This window comes from Pseudophryne corroboree, chromosome 9, assembly GCF_028390025.1.
Source record: "Pseudophryne corroboree isolate aPseCor3 chromosome 9, aPseCor3.hap2, whole genome shotgun sequence".
In the NCBI taxonomy this organism is placed as follows: domain Eukaryota; kingdom Metazoa; phylum Chordata; class Amphibia; order Anura; family Myobatrachidae; genus Pseudophryne; species Pseudophryne corroboree.
The window spans coordinates 481,081,024-481,100,580 of NC_086452.1; the positions used below are offsets into that span (position 1 = coordinate 481,081,024).

Sequence of the window (19,557 nt, forward strand, 5' to 3'; positions counted from 1 at the left end):
CACAGTATCACTCCCCACAGTCAGTGTGCTGGTGTTATTCTCAGTATATGTCATTATCCTGCCTGTATGTAGTACTGCACAGTATCACTCCCCACATTTAGTGTGCTGGTGTTATTCTCAGTATATGTCATTATCCTGCCTGTATGTAGTACTGCACAGTATCACTCCCCACATTCAGTGTGCTGGTGTTATTCTCAGTATATGTCATTATCCTGCCTGTATGTAGACCTGCACAGTATCACTCCCCACAGTCAGTATGCTGGTGTTATTCTCAGTATATGTCATTATCCTGCCTGTATGTAGTACTGCACAGTATCACTCCCCACATTCAGTGTGCTGGTGTTATTCTCAGTATATGTCATTATCCTGCCTGTATGTAGACCCGCACAGTATCACTCCCCACATTCAGTGTGCTGGTGTTATTCTCAGTATATGTCATTATCCTGCCTGTATGTAGACCTGCACAGTATCACTCCCCACAGTCAGTGTGCTGGGTGTTATTCTCAGTATCTGTCCTTATCCTGCCTGTATGTAGTACTGCACAGTATTACTCCCCACATTCAGTGTGCTGGGTGTAATTCTCAGTATCTGTCCTTACCCTGCCTGTATGTAGTACTGCACAGTATCACTCCCCACATTCAGTGTGCTGGTGTTATTCTCAGTATCTGATCTTATCCTGCCTGTATGTAGTACTGCACAGTATCACTCCCCACATTCAGTGTGCTGGGTGTAATTCTCAGTGTCTGTCCTTACCCTGCCTGTATGTAGTACTGCATAGTATCACTCCCCACATTCAGTGTGCTGGTGTTATTCTCAGTATCTGTCATTATCCTGCCTGTATGTAGTACTGCACAGTATCACTCCCCACATTCAGTGTGCTGGTGTTATTCTCAGTATCTGTCCTTATCCTGCCTGTATGTAGTACTGCACAGTATCACTCCCCACATTCAGTGTGCTGGTGTTATTCTCAGTATATGTCCTTATCCTGCCTGTATGTAGACCTGCACAGTATCACTCCCCACATTCAGTGTGCTGGTGTTATTCTCAGTATATGTCATTATCCTGCCTGTATGTAGTACTGCACAGTATCACTCCCCACATTCAGTGTGCTGGGTGTAATTCTCAGTATATGTCATTATCCTGCCTGTATGTAGTACTGCACAGTATCACTCCCCACAGTCAGTATGCTTGGTGTTATTCTCAGTATCTGTCTTTATCCTGCCTGTATGTAGTACTGCACAGTATCACTCCCCACATTCAGTGTGCTGGTGTTATTCTCAGTATATGTCATTATCCTGCCTGTATGTAGTACTGCACAGTATCACTCCCCACAGTCAGTGTGCTGGTGTTATTCTCAGTATATGTCATTATCCTGCCTGTATATAGACCTGCACAGTATCACTCCCCACATTCAGTGTGCTGGTGTTATTCTCAGTATCTGTCCTTATCCTGCCTGTATGTAGACCTGCACAGTATCACTCCCCACATTCAGTATGCTGGTGTTATTCTCAGTATCTGTCATTATCCTGCCTGTATGTAGACCTGCACAGTATCACTCCCCACATTCAGTATGCTGGTGTTATTCTCAGTATATGTCATTATCCTGCCTGTATGTAGTACTGCACAGTATAACTTCTCATGTGCCCAGTGTGCCTCCCACATGGATATCAGTATACGCTTTGTTACTCACACCACCACAGCAGGGCTGCACTGCGGGGCGACGTTATTGACGGGCGTCACATTAATGGTCACGGTGACGGTTGCGCTGTTACTTCGCTGGTACTGGTCATAGGCCCGGACCAGGAGGACGGTGCTGGCCAGGGATGGGAGCCGGTCCAGGTCCAGGTTGTAGGTCGTCCTGATGGCTCCTGTTCCTGTAATGGGAGGCGGAGGTGTGTTTATGATTGGGACAGGGGCGACACAGCACATGGATGGGGGCTAAAGGTTGTACCTCGCATTACTGCCTCATGCCTCACAGGCCCCCTTGTTATAGTATGTGAGAGCTGCCATGTCAGTCACTACAATCACAGCTGCCACCTAGTGGCCACAGGAAGGGGTGCAGTAACCTGCAATGTCAGAGGAGTCTCCAGCCCTCGTCTTCAGAGTGACCGTAACCCCCACTATCATAACACTTACACCCCAACCTTTACCCTCAACCCGAACCCTGACCCTAACCAAAGCCATAACCCCGACCCCTAATCCAATGCTTACCTCGAGCCCTAATAACCACACCATCTCCATCTTCAGAGTGACCCTAACCCCCACTACCATAACACTTACACCCCAACAGTTACCCTCAAACCGAACACTGACCCTAACCAAAGCCATAACCCCGACCCCTAATCCAACGCTTACCCCGAGCCCTAATAACCACACCATCTCCATCTTCAGAGTGACCCTAACCCTCACTACGATAACACTAACATCCCAACCGTTACCCTCAATCCGAACACTGACCCTAACCAAAGCCATAACCCCGACCCCTAGTACTACGCTTACCCCGAGCCCTAATAACCACACCATCTCCATCTTCAGAGTGACCGTCACCCTCACTATCATAACACTAACACCCCAACCGTTACCCTCAACCCGAACCCTGACCCTAACCAAAGCCATAACCCCGACCCCTAATCCAACGCTAACCCCGAGCCCTAATAACCACACCATCTCCATCTTCAGAGTGACCGTCACCCTCACTATCATAACACTTACACCCCAACCGTTACCCTCAACCCGAACCCTGACCCTAACCAAAGCCATAACCCCGACCCCTAATCCAACGCTAACCCCGAGCCCTAATAACCACACCATCTCCATCTTCAGAGTGACCCTAACCCTCACTACCATAACACTTACACCCCAACCGTTACCCTCAATCTGAACCCTGACCCTAACCAAAGCCATAGCCCCCACCCCTAATCCAACGCTTACCCCGAGCCCTAATAACCACACCATCTCCACCTTCAGAGTGACCCTAACCCTCACTACCATAACACTAACACCCCAACCTTTACCCTCAATCTGAACCCTGACCCTAACCAAAGCCATAGCCCCGACCCCAACCGTTACCCTCAATCCGAACACTGACCCTAACCAAAGCTATAACTCCGACCCCTAATCCAATGCTAACCCCGAGCCCTAATAACCACACCATCTCCATCTTCAGAGTGACCCCAACCCTCACTATCATAACACTAACATCCCAACCGTTACCCTCAATCCGAACACTGACCCTAACCAAAGCCATAACCCCGACCCCTAATCCAACGCTAACCCCGAGCCCTAATAACCACACCATCTCCATCTTCAGAGTGACCCTAACCCTCACTACCATAACACTTACACCCCAACCGTTACCCTCAATCTGAACCCTGACCCTAACCAAAGCCATAGCCCCGACCCCAACCGTTACCCTCAACCCGAACCCTGACCCTAACCAAAGTCATAACCCCGACCCCTAGTCCAACGCTAACCCCGAGCCCTAATAACCACACCATCTCCATCTTCAGAGTGACCCTACCCTCACTATCATAACACTAACACCCCAACCTTTACCCTCAACCCGAACCCTGACCCTAACCAAAGCCATAACCCCGACCCCTAATCCAACGCTAACCCCGAACCCTAATAACCACACCATCTCCATCTTCAGAGTGACCCTAACCCTCACTACCATAACACTTACACCCCAACCGTTACCCTCAATCTGAACCCTGACCCTAACCAAAGCCATAGCCCCGACCCCAACCGTTACCCTCAATCTGAACACTGACCCTAACCAAAGCTATAACTCCGATCCCTAATCCAACGCTAACCCCGAGCCCTAATAACCACACCATCTCCACCTTCAGAGTGACCCTAACCCTCACTATCATAACACTCACACCCCAACAGTTACCCTTAGTCCGAACCCTGACCCTAACCAAAGCCATAACCCCGACCCCTAATCCAACACTAACCCGAGCTCTAATAACCACACCATCTCCATCTTCAGAGTGACCCCAACCCCCACTATCATAACACTAATACCCTCAACCAGAACCCTGACCCTAACCAAAGCCATAACCCCGACCCCTAATCCAACGCTAACCCCGAGCCCTAATAACCACACCATCTCCATCTTCAGAGTGACCCTAACCCTCACTACCATAACACTTACACCCCAACCGTTACCCTCAATCTGAACCCTGACCGTAAACAAAGTCATAACCCCGACCCCTAGTCCAACGCTAACCCCGAGCCCTAATAACCACACCATCTCCATCTTTAGAGTGACCCTAACCCTCACTATCATAACACTAACACCCCAACCTTTACCCTCAGCCTGTACCCTGACCCTAACCAAAGATATAACCCCGACCCCTAATCCAACGCTAACTCCGAACCCTAATAACCACACCATCTCCATCTTCAGAGTGACCCTAACCCTCACTACCATAACACTAACATCCCAACCTTTACCCTCAATCTGAACCCTGACCCTAACCAAAGCCATAGCCCCGACCCCAACCGTTACCCTCAATCCAAACACTGACCCTAACCAAAACTATAACCCCGACCCCTAATCCAACGCTAACCCCGAGCCCTAATAACCACACCATCTCCACCTTCAGAGTGACCCTAACCCTCACTACCATAACACTAACATCCCAACCGTTACCCTCAATCCGAACACTGACCCTAACCAAAGCTATAACCCCGACCCCTAATCCAACGCTAACCCCGAGCCCTAATAACCACACCATCTCCACCTTCAGAGTGACCCTAACCCTCACTACCATAACACTAACATCCCAACCGTTACCCTCAACCTGAACACTGACCCTAACCAAAGCTATAACCCCGACCCCTAATCCAACGCTAACCCCGAGCCCTAATAACCACACCATCTCCATCTTCAGAGTGACCCTAACCCTCACTACCATAACACTTACATCCCAACCGTTACCCTCAATCCGAACACTGACCCTAACCAAAGCCATAACCCCGACCCCTAGTCCAACGCTAACCCCGAGCCCTAATAACCACACCATCTCCACCTTCAGAGTGACCCTAACCCTCTGTCAAAGTCAGAAAAATATCTCTATGCACACTACCATATTTGCACCTCACACAGGTCCGTGCTGCGCATGCGTGCGCTCTACCGTATGTGCGCATACTCACAGTCGCGGGCACCCGCAGGCGCACGGTATGCGTATTTACGGTAGAGTTTATGTGATCGTAGCGTGCGACTCAATCGTTACATATTTTTACTATATAATGTATTTTGTAGATCATGGTCCCTTTGATAGATTCTGAAAGTTTAGTTAATATAGCATGTTCATGAACAGAGAGATCCCTCTTTGTATTGTACGAAGGGTCTAACAGGGGTCATACAGTGGTGTTTGGTACCCATCGGAAGAGTATTTAAATAGCAATATTCCGGTGTTGGTTTGGAGCGGATTAATCGCTCGTGCGAATAGTTATGGACATAAGAAGTTTATGTCCATTTACTATTATTTGTTCTTATTTAGTCATGCGGCGGGAAACTCAGTGTCCCACCCACCTGAACAGTTGGAAATAGTCACGGCCCACCTGTATGAATCAACCTATGACCTTTTGTTATAATGCGAAGCCGAATTCCTGTGTCCAATGAACAATGAGATTGTAGGGACCATTGAATTGTATTGTGTGTGGGGCATAAATAGGCAGGCCGACCATATCCAGTTCACTCTCTTCAACGGTTCTCATTGCTGATAATCGGGAGCTGGATATCGAGGCGCATGCGATCGTTTCCCCTTGTGCGTAAGTTTTTCTCCGCAGCTATATTGATCTTCTTGTTATTGTGGGCCAATTTCTCTCTCTCTCTCTCTCCTCCTCTTTTTCTCTTATTTTCTCTTAAATAGTAATTGTATTATATTTCCTGTGTAGTTATCTGGTTAGGTAGTCTATGTTATATTGTAGTGTATGATTTGTATTTGTATTAATTCTTTTGCAAGTATATCATTCAAAATATATATATATTAGGCGTTGGACCCTAAGCCCAGGTATCTGTGTATATCTTATAGTGTCTAGTATTCTCAGAGCGTCGGTGACGCTCAAACAGCTTTTAAGTTAATAAGGTTACACTAGGTTGCATCTACACCCTATCTCTACACAAAGGTTTTACAGCATATTACATTGTTTATGGTTTAGATATAAAGATTTAACATTGTGAGCGTCAGCGCCGCTGGTGATCTCCTCGTGGTCCCGAGCGTCCGCTACGCTATAGCGAATCATTACGTTAGTCAGCAGCCAATAGCGTGCCTGCCTGTGATCTCTTGGCCGTGAGCGAACGTGACGCTTGAGCGTCTCGACTACGGCTAAGCGATTGTTACGCAACGTGCGTACCCTTACGGTACTTCATACGTAGATAGCGTACAGTGTTCTTAGACCTCATAAAGGGTATTATATAAGATAAATATTTAGCTTTATCAATTGCGGGCTCGTCCTGTCCTTCACATATCTGCACTAGGTAATTTCAGCAGACATTATCCAGCAGCAAAGGGCGGGAGATCATATTCCTCGTAGTGCTGTTTGGATAAGCGTCTGCTTCTCTTAGTAAAGGGTGCTGAAGGAATCCGGGAACCGGAGGTAAGAACAACACGCTAGTCTCTTTTAAAAACTGTTTATTTTTCTGTCTTGCGTACACACGCACGCACACATATATATCTGCATTTCTTTTTTTTTCATTTGTGTATTTTCGTATATCACTCTCCTGTTTGCCAGTTTTATAGTTGATAAACGTGCTAAGAGAGATTTGCCGCTATTTCATAGTTTAAGAGTAAAGGTAATATAGTTAAAGTATAGACAAACACACAGCTGTGCCTGAGAGACAAGGCGAAGTCAGTGTGGTGCGCGGTAGATGATAAAGGATCATCTACATTGATAAACGTATAAATTGTGTTACGGTGGATCTTTGCTTTGCGTACACGTGTCTCTAACAAAGGACTGAGACTTGTGTACGCAATCCAAGGGCCGACGCACGCAGCGTATATTACGCAACGGAGCGTACGGGTACGCCCACGTAACTCAAATCACAAGTGTAAATTTTTTTTTCAACGCGATAAATAGCGCAACGCGGTAAATAACGCAAGGCGATAAATCGCGCAAATCTATTTTTACATTCGAAATTTAAATTAACAGATCCTTCTCCTAATTTGTAACACATCTGGTCTAAAGAGAAATTTCTGCGCAGAAATAGAAATAGAAACAAAAGTGTATATGTGGTGAGTGAGTGTTTGTTTTTACAATTTTTGAGGTTGAACCACAAGAAAAGTCGAGTTCTCGTGAGGTACATGCGTGTAAGTGACGTACATGGTGGCTAGGGAGGCATCCCTGGTTAAAACATACAATTTGAGCATTAGAGTGTAGCAGACCAGGAGGTCATACTGTAACAGACCAGGAGGTCATAGCAGACCAGCAGGTTCAGGTACAGCAGACAAGGAAGTCCGCTATACAGTCCACAGGCACAACACCAAGAAAGGGTTGGTGCAACACCCATATAGGCCATACAAGCTCTGGCTGAAGGAATTCGCAGCCGTAATTTTCGATTCCACTGGTCGCTCCGTACATAAGATTAGTTGCTTATGTGCTGAACGATTGTACCGCACGTAATTGTGTGCATTAGTAAACCTGACCGGTACTATTTGTGTACGAAGGTCATAAACGCTAGTTGTACATTCTAACGTGATTTGTGTAATTTTTTGTATTTTAAGGGAGGTTCGCTGCTCACTCAGGAACTATCCAACAACCAATAGTTACTGGAAAGAGTAAGTGTTCTTCGGATCACCCTCACAGGTTCCAGTAAATAGAGGTTCAGGTCGCAGGGGCCCTGGGTCGAGTACGCCAGCACCATATCGGTGTGATCAGGTCATATTGGTCGGCGTGGGCGAGTGAGTGGGGTACTCGGTAAACCGCCACCGTCAGCCTATTTTGAACATTTTGGTTTGCGTAAGGGTTGGTTGAATAAAGCAACACCTTCGAACTATGGGGGCCACTTGTTCAGGTAGGGGGCGATCAACCTCGGTTCGGGTTGATTCAGTGAACCGACCAGTTGGGTCGGCAAGATGCGTAATGTGTGAGAAATACGGAAGTCACACAGAAGCTTTATGTGATGAATGGGAGAGAATGACGGTACATGACGGGGAGAAATTCCCAAGAGTAGGTAGCTTCAGCACAGAAGTGTTAACGAATTTAAGGAGAAGGATATGTCTCATTAAATCAGGCAAGAGACGAATCAAGCATTATGATTATTTACAGTTGTGGCAACAGGAGGGTGACATACAGAGAGGATTGGCTCAGGCGGCGGGATCTGGCTCGATCAGAAAACTGATAGCCACGGCCCCACCGCCACCATATATATCGGGAGAAAAATTGGTTGCGGAGAATGACGCATTAAGGTGTAACAAACAAACACTTAGCAACTGTGTAAATGTTAAAGATAATGTTAACCAATTAACCAATGCAAGTATTAACCCGTGTAAGTTGTACCCTGTTTTGAACTTTCCTCAGGAGTGCGATCAAGAGGACGAATCGGCAACAATTTCAGCGCTCTCTCTAGCAGCCACCATAGCAGAGACCACAGTAGGCACAGCTCCACCCCCGAGATTAGTAACAAAGGCCCCTAGCGGAGGGATAGGTGAGGTCGTATCAACGGGTAAGTACGGCACCATACACTATGCTGAAACTATTTCACCACAGCCTGTAGAATCTACACAGAATGAGGTTGTTAGAGTTAATCCTGTTAAGGTAATAGTAGTTCCAAATGGGAAAACAGACACTTCAGGAGTCACTCCTGTTAAGAACATTGCCATGTACAGCCCATTTTCCCGAATGGAATTAAGGACCATAGTGTCGGAATTCCCTGACCCTAGAAAAGACTTAGTTGCCAGCCAAAAATACATCAGAGACCTAGGTAACACGTTAGAGCCCAACAACAAAGACTGGCAGATATTGCTGAGAGCATGTTTACCCTCCAATGTCGACGCAGCTCAATTTTTAGCTGACTGTGGATTAGATCAGGATGTACCTCTTACAGATGTGTACAACAAAGACAATGTAAAAAGAATAAGCTTACAGTTAAAAGAGTATTTCCCAGCCGTAGTTAAATGGAACAAAATATTCTCCATTAAACAGAAGGAGTCAGAAACAGCTGCAGAGTATTTTCACAGAGCATTATCAGAAATGGCAAAATACACAGGCATAGAGGACATCAAAACAAACATAAACCATCGAGAAGTAGCAGTATCGGTACTGATGGATGGTTTAAAAGAGTCATTGAAGACTAGGGTACAGACCACGCAACCATGTTGGCGAGGTCTGTCTGTGGCTACTTTGAGAGAGGCTGCTATTGATCACGATAGGAACATCACCAGACACAGGGAACAACAAGGTGATAAATTAATGTCAGTAAGTATACAGGCCCTGACCACAAGGCAGCCTTTGTTTATATCATCAAACCCTGTGGGTAAGTCAAGTGTGGTTACTTGTTATTCTTGTCATAAGCAGGGACACATGGCACGAGATTGTAGAATGAAGAATTCACGAAACTCATACCAACCCCCTAGACAACAACACGACACACGACATTGGGAGCAAGGTCCGCAGAAACGGAGTTATGAGCCACATACAGGGGAAACAAAAAGATACCCCCCGAACAGAGACTGGCAAGCCTCTGGTAGCTCCCAATTAACTCCATCACAAGTAGTTGCTGCCAGCGGGATTCAGGGAGGTCACCATACCCAATAGGGGTGTGGCCATACCTGTAATCTGCAGCCAGTAAAATTGATTGCAAGCCTTGGAAGTGAACCAGAAATTGCAATCAATGTAGCTGGTAAATCATTAAACTTTCTTGTAGACACAGGGGCGGCCAAATCAGTGATAAATTCGACAGTGGGCATGAGAACCACTGGTAAGACAATTCCAGCCATAGGGGTAACGGGAGTAGTTCAGCACTACCCTGTTAGCAAACCAGCCGAGATTACAGTAGGGCCTTTACATACCAAGCATTACTTTTTGCTGGCTGCATCGGCACCGACTAATCTCCTGGGAAGAGACTTACTGTGTAAAATGGGGTGCGTCATTTATTGTACTCCTGAAGGTGTATTCTTGGACATACCTGAGAATCACGCTCAGGAAGTGCGAGACATGTTAGACTCCCCGTCAAAATTAATGTCACATACCATTATGACAAATAGGACTCCCTCCCAAGTAGAAGAAATGACATCTCAGATACCAGAGTCACTTTGGACTAAAGATGGACAGGACACTGGATTAATGGCAAACGTAGCTCCGGTAGTTGTACAAGTAAAAGATGGTAGGATAGCTCCAAAAATCCCACAGTACCCTCTGAAACCAGAGGTGGAGCTAGGAGTGTATCCCGTAATAGAGCGCTTGCTACAACAGGGCATTCTGGTAAGAACGTCCAGCACTGCCAATAGTCCCATCTTCCCTGTTAAAAAGAGTGGGGGGAGGGGTTACCGGCTAGTGCAGGATCTAAGGGGGATTAACAAAATAGTTGAGAGTCAGTTCCCCGTAGTGCCAAATCCAGCTGTCATCCTAATGCAAATCCCTCCCACTGCGAAATTTTTCACTGTTATTGACCTCTGCTCCGCTTTCTTTTCGGTACCTCTGCACCCTGACAGTCAATATTTGTTTGCATTTACATACAGAGGAGTCCAATACACATGGACTCGATTACCACAAGGATTCATAGATAGCCCAAGTATATTTTCTCAGGCTTTGCATGATTGTTTACAGTCTTTCCAACCAGTGAGTGGATCAGTATTAATACAGTACGTGGATGATCTACTACTGTGTTCTGATTCATTGGAAGCATCCCTGAAGGATACGAAACAGCTCCTGTTTCATCTTTCAGACACAGGACACAAGGTTTCCAAAGACAAGTTGCAATTATGCCAAACTAAGGTAAAATATTTGGGACACTGTCTAACACAAGGACTGAGACACCTGACCGCTGATAGAATTCAAGCAATTAGAGACATGACTCTGCCACAAACCCAGCAACAGATCAGAACATTTTTAGGAATGTGTGGGTATTGCCGTAATTGGATCCCAGGGTTTTCCATTCTAGCGTTACCCTTGCAGGAGATGGTCTCCTCAAACAAACCTGATCGGATTTCGCACACAGACTAATCTGAGATGGCATTTGAGAGACTTAAACAGTGCCTAACGCAGGCACCAGCATTTGGTATGCCGGACTATGGGAAACCCTTTGAACTATACGGAACAGAAAGTGCTGGTTGCGCGGCAGGCGTACTAACCCAAAAGCACGGTGATGCCAGCAGGCCGGTAGCATATTACAGCGCTCAGCTAGATACGGTAGCGCGATCCCTCCCCACATGCTTGCGAAGCGTTGCTGCGATAGCATTGCTAGTAACGAAAAGCGAAGACGTCGTGCTAGGCCACAACCTCACAATCCATACGCCACATGCAGTGTCAGCCTTGTTAAATTCTGCCCAAACCAGACACGTCTCATCAGCGCGGTTTACAAGATGGGAATTGGCACTAATGGCCCCTGTAAACATCACCATAAGGAGATGCAGTGCATTAAATCCTGCAACATATCTCCCAGGTGTGCCTGGACAGGCACAAAGGGTGGAGGATGAGAGTGGTGGGGAAGGAGAATTTAACACAAAGGAAGACACACATGATTGTATGGAATATTTGACCCAAAATTTTACCGCAAGGCCTGACATCAGTGACAACCCACTGGAAGATGTAGAACTTACGTTCTACACGGACGGTAGTTGTCATAGACAGTCAGACTCGGGAGACTTGTGTACTGGATACGCAGTCGTAGATGACCAAGGCACCATAGAAGCGGAACCGCTAGGCCCACCTCACTCAGCCCAAGTTGCTGAACTGGTCGCCCTAACCAGAGCATGTGAATTGGCTAAGGGCAAATCAGCCAATATCTACACCGATTCTAGATACGCATTCGGGGTAGTCCATGATTTCGGAGCCCTATGGCGCCTCAGAAATTTCATGACGGCAGCTGGTACACCGGTAGCGCATGCAGCTCACATAAAAAGGCTTCTAACAGCGATACAGGAACCCGACATAGTGGCTGTTATCAAATGTAAAGCACACACATATAGCCAAGACCCAGTATCACTTGGTAACAGCCGAGCAGACGAAGCTGCTAAATTAGCAGCTGCTACCCCCAGGCAGACAGACACCACACAACTGATGGTATTTAATACCATCAACACACAGAAGTTGTGTGAGATGCAAAATTTGTGTTCCACACAGGAAAAGGCAGTCTGGAAGGCAAAGGGATATGGTCAGGAGTCCTCAGGACTCTGGACGGATGGACACGGTAAACCAGTGGCCCCCAAAGCATACCTTCCATGCTTAGCTGAGGCAGCTCACGGGCTGACTCATCTGGGCAAGGAAGGGATGTGCAAGTTGGTAAGAGCATATTGGTGTGCCCCAGGATTTTCTTCTCATGCGAGTAAAAGGGCAATGTCATGCCTTACCTGTCTGAGAAAGAACATCGGAAAGGCAATACCTACAGAACCATCTCATATCCCACCTGCCGGCGGCCCTTTCCAGGTAATACAGATTGACTTTATTCAATTACCCCCTTGTCGAAATTTGAAATATGTACTTGTTTGTATAGATGTTTTCTCAAATTGGGTCGAAGCATTTCCGGCGGCCACAAATACCGCTATGTTTACTGCTAAGAAAATTGTGCAGGAATTTGTATGTAGATATGGTATCCCTAGAATTATCGAAAGTGATAGGGGTACCCATTTTACAGGTGATGTCTTTCAAGGAATGTGTAAATTGATGGGAATTGATAGCAAGCTGCACACTCCATACCGTCCACAGGCGAGTGCGAAAGTGGAAAGAGTGAACAGCACTATTAAAAATAAACTGAGTAAAGTGATGGTAGAGACAGGATTGACATGGCCAGAAGCTTTACCCATTGTACTGTACAGCATCAGAACCACTCCCAGGTCCCCTCTTAATCTGTCTCCCTTTGAAATCTTGTTTGGTCGACAACCGCATGTTATGATTAACCCTCAGGATGATTTGAAGTGTAACAATGAAGTGACTGTAAAATACTTGATTAACATGAGTAAACAGTTGAGGAATCAAAATGATAATCTGAAGTTAGTGATTCCTGATTTACCAGATAGTAATTGTCATGACATTGAACCTGGGGATTATGTAATGATACGGAATTTTCTACGCTCAGGTTGCCTTATTGACAGTTGGGAAGGACCATACCAGGTCTTATTGACTAGCACTACAGCATTGAAGGTTGCTGAGAGAGAGACTTGGGTTCATTCGTCCCACTGTAAAAAGGTTGCTGATCCAGAGAGGTCCCGTGATAAGGAACAGACGGTAGAGGTTGTATCACTGGAGTGTCTGTTCCAGGAAGATTGAGGCGGCACCTGAGCATTGAAAATCACAAGACCAAAAGCAGTTGTCGATCCCCTGTTCCCTTTTATTGTTTTCTCCAACTTCCCATCCCCTCTCCCTCAAATTATTTTTTTTCCCCCTTCTCATTCTTCTCCGTTTCCTCCTACAAGATGGACTTGCCCCAAGAGACTGTGATCCGGATTTTCCTGTTGACCATGATGTTGACCAGAGCAGTCTGTTCCGGCGAGAGTACCATGGAGGTCGAGAGAGGTTCTGGAATGGGTTCTGATGACAGAGATGGAGGCGTAGTTTTCCAAGAACAACATAATCAACAAGCAAAGGCGAGTATCAGAAAACGATCCGATAGCATTGACCATAGAAGGAATTGTGAAGGATTGTTAGCTGAAGAAAACTGTATCTGTCGGCTCTGTAACAATGTCATTGAGGATGGGTGCATAAAGAAATGCCAATCCAGTTTTAATATCCATATGGACCGGCATCCATTGAGTGACTATCACTCCTTAGTGGGTAGTGTGTTAAATAAAACAGATTGTTGGGTATGCTCTCAAGTACCTCAAGGTCATAGCAAATCAGGACTAGTACCATTTCCTTTAACGTTAGGGGAGGTACTTGAGTTAAGTGGTGGGAGACCGGTGGACAGGAGGTTTAATATCTCCAGCCCTCCTAGTTTGAAGCTCCACCAATACCATGTGGATAGGTCCCTATTATGCTTTAACATCTCCAATCCCCGAAAGCCGGGAAATTGGGAAGTGTCATGGAGTAATCAAACCATGACCTTTTCGCATAGAGCAGATAGAATGCCAACAGATACAGAGCTTATACGCCACATAGCCAGTAGAGGAAAATCTTTCCGGTATAGGTATACCTTAGGAAATAGGATTACGAGAGTTGGAGAGGTATCACCAGGATATTGTGCACATATCGTACAACCTGATACGTGTACTAAGCAGATGGAAGAATTAGGGTTAGGAGATTTCACATGGAAGGTGTGTAATATGGTTATGTCCTACTCCGTCCCATATGTTCTCCCCGATGATGCATATTTCATATGCGGGAGAAAGGCGTATAAGTGGCTTGCCCCAAACTCTGAAGGATTGTGTTATATTGGAAAAGTACTGCCTGAAGTAATGACTGTATCACATGACAAAATGAAAGACATACACCGTGTTGCCCAAACTCCTTATACTCACACCCATTACGAGCACGTAGTTAAACGGCACCTGATAGAAAGAACAGAGCATCCGGCCTCTGACATGATCCATGAATCCACCGGGATTCAGTTTCTAATCGCGTTAGACATCACTCGCACCGCCAGAGGAGTGTTGAATTATAAATACATATCTGCGCTCGCCAATTTGTTAGATAATATCACTGAAATGTATGATGACACGTTTAGGTATACTGGAAGAGAACTTCAAGCTTATAAAACAGAACTGGTACAGCATAGAATGGTTCTTAATTACCTCACAGCAGTGACAGGCGGATATTGTGTCACACTGGCAACACAATACGGCGTGAAATGTTGCACATATATTACGAATAGCACCGAGGACCCGGTCGAGGTCATAGACCAAAAGATGGACGATATTCTCCAACTGAAGTGGGAATTTCGCAGGAGACACAATCTCACTCTTGCTGCTGTAGGTAATGAGCTGACTGGTTGGGTGTCATGGTTGAACCCGCGAAATTGGTTCTCTGGTTTAGGAGACTGGGCTCAAGGAGTCATAATGGATGTTGGGAAGTTTCTCCTATGTATCTTAGGTGTTATCATAACGATTGGTTTGATATTTAGATGCGGTCAGGCTTTAATGAGGTGCAATCGTCGTACTAGGGTAATGAGTTTAAGGAGTGAGGAAACTGTAATTCCAATGGACTTGATTTATGACCCAAATGTAGAAACAATGATGTGATGAAAATGCGATTTCTACGGTCCGTTTCTTTCACCTGTTTTTCCGTTTCCTCCAAGGTAAAAAGACCCACTTGGACGAGGAATTTGATGAGCCGATATACAGACAACAGAGGGATTAAAGAAGAAGTTTTGACAACCTGATACACAGATTTTTGATGAACTATGCCATGGATCCCCAGTTTCCCTAGAAATTTTAAAATTACGCTAGCCCAACACTTTTGTAAATCTATGGACATTGACAGCTTTTGCTCGCACCTTATGGGCAAAAGCACAAAGAAGACTGCATTCACCAGACACCAAACAAGACCTCAATCGACGAATGTACATTTACTTGACATAGAATACCACCGCATTTACCGTAATTATGTCTTTTCTTCATTTCTACAACCCTCAGGTAATGACACACATAGTCGATAGGGAATACAGGCACAGATATCAGCAATCACATATCTCCCCCATTCATGTATCATCAACTAAAATGTGCTCCCCCATTTTGTTACAACCAAAGCCGAAAAGAGCTCGGTAAAGTTTGACAGCCCATCCACAGACCCGTACCACGGGATAAGAAGGAATTCAAATGTATACTTCGCAATACCTCGAAGCTTGATGTACCACACGTACGGCACGATGATACATGACCCCCCAAACATGGACTCATACACACATGCTTCTGCTATCTCACTAGGTCATACCCTTTTCCTACCTTCTCCTCTCCTCCCCTACCCAACCATGTAAATGTATTAACCCCTGACATATATTTTTCTCCTTTTGAAATGTTTTAGAAGGTGGCAGTTATTGTTGACTGCCAAAGGGTGGACTGTCAAAGTCAGAAAAATATCTCTATGCACACTACCATATTTGCACCTCACACAGGTCCGTGCTGCGCATGCGTGCGCTCTCCCGTACGTGCGCATACTCACAGTCGCGGGCACCCGCGGGCGCACGGTATGCGTATTTACGGTAGAGTTTATGTGATCGTAGCGTGCGACTCAATCGTTACATATTTTCACTATATAATGTATTTTGTAGATCATGGTCCCTTTGATAGATTGTGAAAGTTTAGTTAACATAGCATGTTCCTGAACAGAGAGATCCCTCTTTGTATTGTACGAAGGGTCTAACAGGGGTCATACAGTGGTGTTTGGTACCCATCGGAAGAGTATTTAAATAGCAATATTCCGGTGTTGGTTTGGAGCGGATTAATCGCTCGTGCGAATAGTTATGGACATAAGAAGTTTATGTCCATTTACTATTATTTGTTCTTATTTAGTCATGCGGCGGGAAACTCAGTGTCCCACCCACCTGAACAGTTGGAAGCAGTCACAGCCCACCTGTATGAATCAACCTATGACCTTTTGTTATAATGCGAAGCCGAATTCCTGTGTCCAATGAACAATGAGATTGTAGGAACCATTGAATTGTATTGTGTGTGGGGCATAAATAGGCAGGCCGACCATATCCAGTTCACTCTCTTCAACGGTTCTCATTGCTGATAATCGGGAGCTGGATATCGAGGCGCATGCGATCGTTTTCCCTTGTGCGTAAGTGTTTCTCCGCAACTATATTGATCTTCTTGTTATTGTGGGCCAATTTCTCTCTCTCTCTCTCTCTCTCTCTCTCTCCTCCTCTTTTTCTCTTATTTTCCCTTAAATAGTAATTGTATTATATTTCCTGTGTAGTTATCTGGTTAGGTAGTCTATGTTATATTGTAGTGTATGATTTGTATTTGTATTAATTCTTTTGCAAGTATATCATTCAAAATATATATATATTAGGCGTTGGACCCTAAGCCCAGGTATCTGTGTATATCTTATAGTGTCTAGTATTCTCAGAGCGTCGGTGACGCTCAAACAGCTTGTAAGTTAATAAGGTTACACTAGGTTGCATCTACACCCTATCTCTACACTAAGGTTTTACAGCATATTACATTGTTTATGGTTTAGATATAAAGATTTAACATTGTGAGCGTCAGCGCCGCTGGTGATCTCCTCGTGGTCCCGAGCGTCCGCTACGCTATAGCGAATCATTACGTTAGTCAGCAGCCAATAGCGTGCCTGCCTGTGATCTCTTGGCCGTGAGCGAACGTGACGCTTGAGCGTCTCGACTACGGCTAAGCGATTGTTACGCAACGTGCGTACCCTTACGGTACTTCATACGTAGATAGCGTACAGTGTTCTTAGACCTCATAAAGGGTATTATATAAGATAAATATTTAGCTTTATCACCTCACTATCATAACACTAACACTCGAACCTTTACCCTCAACCCGAACCCTGACCCTAAACAAAGCCATAACCACGACCCCTAATCCGATGCTAACACCGAGCCCTAATAACCACACCATCTCCACCTTCACAGTGACCCTAACCCTCACTACCATAACACTACACCCCAACCTTTGCTAACCCCGAGCCCTAATAACCACACCATGAGGGGCTAGAGTGGCCCTTATCTCTGTCTCCCTCCGCTAGTCCAGTCCCCAGTACTGCCCAGGTGAGGGGATACCTGACTCTATGTAGTAGGACGTGCTGGGCGTGGTCATCTCATACAGGACGTTGTTCCCTTGCGCCTTCACTACGACCACCTGCTGCCCGGGCCCGCCGTTCTCAGCGATGGACACCACCATGGATGACTGCCTGGAACAGGAATAGCACAGGTGAGGTAACGCAGTGGTCAGCTGCTGCAGAGGATGTGGCGCCTGCAGGTAATAAGAGACTTCCTGTATGGAATTATTTACAGGAACGGTTCCCATACGACAAATGCTCAGTGGGAATCTACATTTAGTCACACACTATGCTCTGATCACGGTGTCTGTCACTATCACAGGCTCCGGTTATACAGTGGTTTCTAGTTTATATGTCTCTGTCACTATCAAGGGCTCCGGTTATACAGCGGTTTGTAGTTTATATGTCTCTGTCACTATCACAGGCTCCGGTTATACCGCGGTTTCTAGTTTACATGTCTCTGTCACTATCACGGGTTCCGGTTATACAGCGGTTTCTAGTTTATATGTCTCTGTCACTATCACAGGCTCCGGTTATACAGCGGTTTCTAGTTTATATGTCTCTGTCACTATCACAGGCTCCGGTTATACAGCGGTTTCTAGTTTATATGTCTCTGTCACTATCACAGGCTCCGGTTATACAGCAGTTTCTAGTTTATATGTCTCTGTCACTATCACAGGCTCTGGTTATACAGCGGTTTCTAGTTTATATGTCTGTCACTATCACAGGGTCCGGTTATACAGCAGTTTCTAGTTTATATGTCTCTGTCACTATTACAGGTGCCGGTTATAAAGCGGTTTCTAGTTTATATGTCTGTCACTATCACAGGCTCCGGTTATACAGCGGTTTCTAGTTTATATGTCTCTGTCACTATTACGGGCTCCGGTTATACAGCGGTTTCTAGTTTACATGTTTCTGTCACTATCACAGGCTCCGGTTATACAGCGGTTTCTAGTTTATATGTCTCTGTCACTATCACAGGCTCCGGTTATACAGCGGTTTCTAGTTTATATGTCTCTGTCACTATCACGGGCTCCGGTTATACAGCGGTTTCTAGTTTATATGTCTCTGTCACTATCACAGGCTCCGGTTATACAGCAGTTTCTAGTTTAAATGTCTCTGTCACTATCACGGGCTCCGGTTATACAGCGGTTTCTAGTTTATTTGTCTCTGTCACTATCACAGGCTCCGGTTATACAGCGGCTTCTAGTTTATATGTCTCTGTCACTATCACAGGCTCCGGTTATACAGCGGTTTCTAGTTTATATGTCTCTGTCACTATCACAGGCTCCGGTTATACAGCGGTTTCTAGTTTATATGTCTCTGTCACTATCACAGGCTCCGGTTATACAGCGGTTTCTAGTTTACATGTCTCTGTCACTATCACAGGCTCCGGTTATACAGCGGTTTCTAGTTTATATGTCTCTGTCACTATCAAGGGCTCCGGTTATACAGCAGTTTCTAGTTTATTTGTCTCTGTCACTATCACGGGCTCCGGTTATACAGCGGTTTCTAGTTTATATGTCTCTGTCACTATCACAGGCTCCGGTTATACAGCGGTTTCTAGTTTATATGTCTGTCACTATCACAGGCTCCGGTTATACAGCAGTTTCTAGTTTATATGTCTCTGTCACTATCACAGGCTCCGGTTATACAGCGGTTTCTAGTTTATATGTCTCTGTCACTATCACAGGCTCCGGTTATACAGCG

At 45.6% G+C, this 19,557-nt stretch overlaps 1 protein-coding gene across 1 annotated transcript in view; it reads right to left on the minus strand.

Annotated features, from left to right (window-relative positions):
- CDHR4 (cadherin related family member 4) overlaps positions 1-19,557 on the minus strand; it is a 233,471-nt gene that overhangs the window by 203,128 nt on the left and 10,786 nt on the right. Inside the window, exons 3-4 of the mRNA XM_063941453.1 lie at positions 17,849-17,979; positions 1,691-1,874 (exon numbers count right to left, since the gene is read on the minus strand). Coding sequence (XP_063797523.1) covers positions 1,691-1,874; positions 17,849-17,979 — 315 coding nt within the window. The remainder of the gene's footprint in view (positions 1-1,690; positions 1,875-17,848; positions 17,980-19,557) is intronic.